Source organism: Tupaia chinensis, unplaced genomic scaffold, assembly GCF_000334495.1.
Source record: "Tupaia chinensis unplaced genomic scaffold, TupChi_1.0 Scaffold000407_1, whole genome shotgun sequence".
Lineage (NCBI taxonomy): Eukaryota > Metazoa > Chordata > Mammalia > Scandentia > Tupaiidae > Tupaia > Tupaia belangeri.
This window is the reverse complement of record NW_006159909.1, coordinates 554,536-561,321: the sequence shown is the minus strand read 5'-3', so window position 1 is coordinate 561,321 and position 6,786 is coordinate 554,536. Positions and strand designations below refer to the sequence as shown.

Sequence of the window (6,786 nt, the reverse complement as noted above, 5' to 3'; positions counted from 1 at the left end):
GACTACATGGGAGTCCAGCGACATAGCCATTATGCTAACTGCTGGTCCCCCAATAAAATAATTCTTAAATAAATAAAAAAGAAATGAACTCTGTACATTTGTTTTACTGTCCGCTCATTTTTCCATGCTTAGAAGCAGGCCTGTTTCTAAGACCTTCCTCTTTACTGTATTTTAGCCAGCGGAGCACAGAGCATCGCTAATGACAGTCCTGCCCACGGTGAGGGCACTCGTTCTGAAGAGGAAGGCTTTGCTGTGGATGAGGAGGAATCTGATGGGGAACCGGATACCTGGGAACTGTCTGAAGGCACACACTGTCCGCCCAGGGAACAGACTGGTGATCTTTTTAGTGAGGACTGGGACTTGGAGTTGAAAGCAGATCAAGGGAATCCGTATGGTAGGTGTGGAGTTTCTGGGGTCCTACACCTGGGCTTCTTAGACCCTCCTGCCAGACTGCTCTTGAAGGCAGGTGGTTTGGCAGAGGGGTCCACATCTCAGAGCTTTGCCCAATGTCTGTTACAGCTTTGAAATTTCTGTGCTAGTTTGTCTTTCATATTGAAAAGAAAATAGATGCAAAATTTGCATCTGACTCTATAATGTATCACTTTGTTTTAACATCAGAACTATGCTACTCTCTCCAAACATCTTAGCTGTGACTTAGCAGCTGCAAATAGAAGTCTTCTGTATCCGGTTCCTCCTCTCTGCCCTGAGAATCCTTGTCTGAGAAATACAGCTATGGGTTGTTCAGAATGAACATGTTTGCGGTTCTCAGGAAGAAGGACTGTGTGTGTGTGTGCGTGCGCACAAGCATATATGTGTGTTTTTTAACAAAGTGCAAGTGGCTGTCCTCTAAACGTGTTTTTTCTTTTTCTTTTTTTTTTTGCTACTTGTTTTTATTTTCATTCCTTTAATCTGCCTTTTAAAACTGCCCTCAGATGCTGACGACATCCAGGGAAGCCTTTCTCAAGAGATCAAGCCCTGGGTGTGCTGCGCCCCACAAGGAGACTTGCTCTATGACCCCAGCTGGCACCATCCACCTCCACTGATACCCCACTATTCCAAGATGGTCTTTGAAACAGGACAGTTTGATGATGCTGAAGATTGAGTATGGGACTTTCTGCCTTGGGGGCGGGTGTCCCTCTGGATCAAGGTCTCCCTCTCCTGTCCTTGAGGCGAGACGTTCTATCTGAGAAAGTGTTCACAGTGATCCCTGAGTCTGGGATACAGAGACTGTTGCTAGATAGGGTCCCATTGTTCTCCCAGTTCTGTTGTTGTCATGTTGTTTTTAATAGGCTCCTCCTTGAAATGTGTGTGTGTGTCTGTGTTGGGAGGAATTGTGTTCTTTATAAATAAAAGTAGAAAAAAATATGGTTTGTTGACTTTTTTGTTTATTTGTTTTGTTTTGTTTTTTGGAGAGGTTTTTGCTATAGGGCATGTGCGCTTACCAGAAAGACAGAGAGAGACAGAGAGACAGAAAGAGAGAAATCGCCCTCCGGGGGGATGGCCATGCTGCAATCCCTTCTCCATTCCCTCCTTGGGATCTTGAGCACGCATGCACACGTGCCTTGAGTGAGTTTAAGTCACTGGGTCTGGGACTCGAACCACGGTCGACTACACGAGAGTCCAGCAACATAGCCATTATGCCAACTGCTAGTCTGTTGACTTTTTTTTTTTGTAGAGGTTTTTGCTATAGGGTGCGTGTGCTCGCCAGACAGAGAGAGACATAGAGACAGAAAGCGAGAAATCACCCCCTGGGGGGATGGCCACGCCGCAATCCCTTCTCCTCCATTCTCCTCTCGGGATCTTGGGCACGCATGCACACACGCCCAGCGTGAGTTTTAAGCCACCGGGTCCGGGACGCGAACCGCAGTCGACTACGTGGGAGTCCAGCGACATAGCCATTACGCTAACTGCTGGTTCCCTCTGTTTGTTGACTTTTAAAAAATTTTTTACAAGTATTATTTTATTTAACTTTATTATTTTTTTTTTTAGATTTGACCAGAGAAAGAGAAAGTGAGGAAGTAAACTGCCAGATCCAGGACTTGAACCATGGATGGGCCTGTTGGAGTCCGGTGCCCTTAACCACTGTGCCACCTGCCAACTTTGATTATTATTTTTTAATTTGCTATAGGGCATGTGTGCTCACTAGAGAGGGAGAGGGAAAGTGAGAAGCTGACAGGTCCAGGACTTGATCCGAGTCCAGTGCCCCAACTACCACACCACCTGCTGGCTGGCCCCAACTTATTTTTCTTTTAATTAAATGCTTCTGAGTGAGGCCTTACTTCTTCAGTTGAAGTCCTTGAATTATAGTTTTGCTGTTTTTGCTATAGGGCGTGTGTGTTTGCCAGAGAGAGAGAGAGAGAAAGAGAAACATGAACATGCCACAATTTCCTTACCTCCATCTCGTCTTAGAATTTTGGGTATGCACACACACGCATCCACAGTGTTTCAGGTCACCAGGTCCAAGGCTCAAACCGCATAGCTGTCTCTCTGGGATCCAGTCGCCTTTACCTTCATGCCATCTGTGGGCCCTCTGAATTACATTTTTTTTTTTTAAGTTTATTTCTTCCATGAGTAAGACAGAGAGAGTGATGAGAGACAGCGTCCTCGGCAGGCTCTCAGTTTACGCTCCACCCCCATCCCCAGCCAGCCCCAGCCAGCCCTGGATCATGGGCCTCTAAAGTGCGAGGTGTGCTTGTGGATGTTTGTGGACGTGAATGTGGAATCTTCCCATGGGGTCAGTGTCTTGAGAACATACCATTTAGTGGTGTACCGCTGTCTGCTTCCTCTGAATTACATTTTTAAAAAATTATTTATTTAATTCTATTTGTTATTATTTTTTAAATTTGACCAGAGAGAGACAGAGGGAGAGAGAAAGGGGAAGTGAGAAGGCAAGTCACCAGGTCTGGGACTCGAACCATGGTTGGCCATGTGGGAATCCAGCGCCTTTAACCACCATGCCACCTGCCAGCCCCACCTCTGAATTACATTTTCAGGATCGAGGTACGTACTTAGAGACTTTAAACTACTCGTCACCAGAAAAAGTTTAGTTTTGCTTCTGTAGATCTATCAGCCAGGGATTGGGACTATCAGCCATAGATTGGAATCCAAGAGACATTTGACTGTGTGGCCGATTTCTGTTCTTGGTGGGAAAACCAAACATTTGCTTAGTTAACAAAGGCTTTCCTTAGGCTGGAAAACTAAATGGCAGATGAGTTAAACCAGCATTGTATAACCCTTGATTGGCACAAACCACATTCCATTTAATGCCATGAATCCACGATTATATTACGTGACTATGCATTTTTAAAGTTTATCTCAGTTTGGAGAATAGCAGTGCAGTTGCAAGACTCAGAATATTTGACCTCGCCTAGATCGCACAGTGAGTGATAGAATTGGGACCTAAGTGTTTATGTGACTCTGAAGTCTGTCTTCAGTGGCCCTACAGGGGACATAGCAGTGGGTTCCAGGGCTGACCAGAGTAAGTCACCTTTGCCTCTTCGACAGGCTGAGGGATTGTTTCTTACTCCCCCTCCCCCCGCCCCATATCAAAGCTGAATCAAGAAAGGTTTCAGATCTGAAATCTGAGTATACGCTATAGCAGTTACAGAGCGCCTAACCATTAATTTTTTGTTTGTTTGTTTTTTTGCTATAGGGTGTACGCACTTACTGGAGAGTGAAAAAGTGAGAAAGCATCCCCCAGGGGGATGGCCACACTGTAGTCCCTTCTCCATTCTCTTGGGATTTTGGGCATGCATGCCTACACATGCCTGGTGAGTTTTGTCAAGTTGCAGGGTCCAGGACTTGGATCTTTCAGTCAGTCATGTGGAATCCAGCCACCTTCACCACCACACCATTGGCTGGCTCCAGTTAAATTCTTTTCAAAGACCTTTGAAGGTGTGTGAGGATGGCCACACTGTAGTCCCTTCTCCATTCTCTTGGGATTTTGGGCATGCATGCCTACACATGCCTGGTGAGTTTTGTCAAGTTGCAGGGTCCAGGACTTGGATCTTTCAGTCAGTCATGTGGAATCCAGCCACCTTCACCACCACACCATTGGCTGGCTCCAGTTAAATTCTTTTCAAAGACCTTTGAAGGTGTGTGAATGCATATGCTCACCAGAGAGACAGAGACAGAAAGTGAGTAATCACCTCCCCCATCCCCCGCCCCCCCCCCTGCAGGGGGCATGGCCACGCTGCAATCCCTTCTCCATTCTCCTCAGGCCTTGGGCATGCACCACACGCGCCTAGCCTGAGTTTTAAGCCGCTGGATCCAGGACTCAAACCACAGTCGACTACGTGGTTCACCATTACGCCACCTTCTGGTCCCAACACAGAACCTTTTAAGGTGAGGCAGCAGCTTTGACTATGAGGGGTCTCATGGCCAAGGCTGTCCTGGGGAGAAAAAATGTCCATTTCACTGTCTTTGCTAAAGGGCTGATTGTAGACCGTATCACTGCCCCTCTTTTGCTTTCCCTCTTTCCAAGGTCAGAGCTGATAAGGTGGGGAGTAGCCGGGCACAAAATGATAAACTTGAGTGAGTGAGCCAAGAAGTACTGGGGACTTGAGAAGGCGGGCAGAGCTACTGAAATGGAATGGTTATGTTACTAAGAGCTTACGTCAGCCCATCGGTTAGCTGGAGTTCTGAGGCAGCTGGAACTGCGCGTCAAGGCGGAAGTCATGAGGTGGCTAGAGGACATCTAAGGGCACAGAGAAGGAGGGAAGAAAAATAGGATGAAGGCATGTGTGCGTGAGTAGCTGAGCAAAGAAAATTCACAAGTTTCTGCTGCTGTCATCCATGGAAGAGTTGTGAATCTGAAACTCTTGCCTTTTGGAAGTTAATCCTTGTGATTTTTTCCTTCTGGTTATTTTCTAGCAACGTGGGTAGGAGGAAGTAGGGTCTTCTGGAGCAAGGAGTGGAAAATAATGTTCTCTCAACGTTAGAAACAAAGAATGGTTATTATGGCTGGGTATGTCAGGAGTACAAGAAAACGGGAGGGAGGACTAGTCAGTTATTCCGGTTTAAATATCGTTCAGGTGTTCCCCTGCCCATACTGGAGGATTCAATATAGAGAAAGAGGTGGAGAATATCAGTATCTCAAGGGAGTGAAGTAGGAGTAAGAAAGAGTAGTGAAATGGAAAAATACTAATGACCCAAGAAGTGAAAATGTAGACTATAAAATGACGCTGATAGAGGACCAGCAGATGGTGTAATGGCTACGTCACTGGACTCCCCATGTAGTTGACTGCGGTTCAAGTCCTGAACCCAGTGGCTTAAACTCATGCCAGGCGCGTGTGCATACGTGCCCAAGATCCTGGGAGGAGAATGGAGGAGAAGGGATTGCAGTGCGGCCATCCCCCCTGTGTGTGGGGGGGTGATTTCTTACTTTCTGTCTCTCTGACTCTCTTTCTGGTGAACACACGCTGCCTATAGCAAACACCAAGAAAAAAAGGAGTCGGATAATATTGCAATAGGAAAAATTACAAATACATTTGATAAGAATCAGAAGGTGATATGGGCCAATGGAAACAATCATTTGATTAGATGATGGAAGTATAGGCAGTTTTGCTTTTAGATTTTTGTTACTTTAATGTGCATTTTGCAGGACTGGCCTTGTAGTATGGTGGTTAATTGTGCAGAAGAAGCTGGATCCCACATGGCCGACCACAGTTTGAATCCCAGACCCTGTGGCTTGAAAAACATGCTAGGCATGTGTGCACATGTCCAAGATTCTGACAGGATGGAGAAATGGGAAAAAGGATTACAGTGTGACTGGACACTCTTGGGGAATGTTCTCTCTCTCTTGCATTAACATAGATTTTACAACTAGGTATTTATTGATTGATTTATTTTTAGAATTAATTCCATCTATTCATTCAATTAAAAGAAATTGATCAGAGAGAAAGAGAGAGTGAGAAAGCAAGCCACCAGCTCTGGGACTCGAACTGTGGTCAGCCATGTGGGAGTCTAGCACCCTTACCCACCATACCACCTGGCGGCCCCCACTTTTATTTATTTATTTATTTATTTAGAGAGGTTTTCGCTATTGGGCACGTGCGCTCGCCAGACAGAGACAGACAGAGAGACAGAAAGCGAGAAATCATCCCTAGGGGGGATGGTCACACTGCAATCCCTTCTGCTCCATTCTCCTCTTGGGATCTTGGGCACGTACACACACGCGCCTGGCGTGAGTTTTAAGCCACCGGGTCCGGGACGTGAAACCGCGGTCGACTACGTGGGAGTCCAGCGACATAACATAGCCATTACGCTAACTGCTGGTTCCCACCCACTTTTATTTTTTAAACTTTAAAAAAAAAAAAAGTCAACAGATACATTCATACATGAGGAAAGGGGGGGAGAGAGAAAGAAAGAAAGAAAGCCCCCGTCAGGGCCTGGTCATGGCAATCCTTCCTCTTCCAGATCTCTGTTCCATCAGCATCTTGGACATGCATACACACACCTGATGCACTTTTCTTTAAATGTTGCTATAGGGCACATCTCACTGGGGCAAGAAAGAGAGAGAGAGAAAGTGAGAAAGCACCCCATGAGGCATGGTCATGCTACAATCTCCTCCCCTCTGTTTTCCCTCCTTTCATGATTCTGGGCATGCAGGTACTGCATCCAGGACTCGACCTGTGCCATCAGCCATATGGGGTCCAACTGCCTTAACTACCATGCCACAGGCTAGCCCAGACCCCTTATATTTTTAAAAACAGTTTATAGGACTAGAGCAGTGACTGTGCTTTAATCCCAAAGTCTTGGGGCCAGCAGGTGGCGTGGTGGTTAAGG

At 46.2% G+C, this 6,786-nt stretch overlaps 1 protein-coding gene across 1 annotated transcript in view; it reads left to right on the top strand.

Annotated features, from left to right (window-relative positions):
- Positions 1-1,348, top strand: part of COPRS (coordinator of PRMT5 and differentiation stimulator) — a 7,878-nt gene extending 6,530 nt beyond the window's left edge. Inside the window, exons 4-5 of the mRNA XM_006154375.3 lie at positions 176-394; positions 933-1,348. Of these exons, the coding sequence (XP_006154437.1) occupies positions 176-394; positions 933-1,102 (389 nt within the window). The 3' untranslated portion in view covers positions 1,103-1,348. The remainder of the gene's footprint in view (positions 1-175; positions 395-932) is intronic.
- The last annotated feature ends 5,438 nt before the right edge of the window (positions 1,349-6,786 follow it).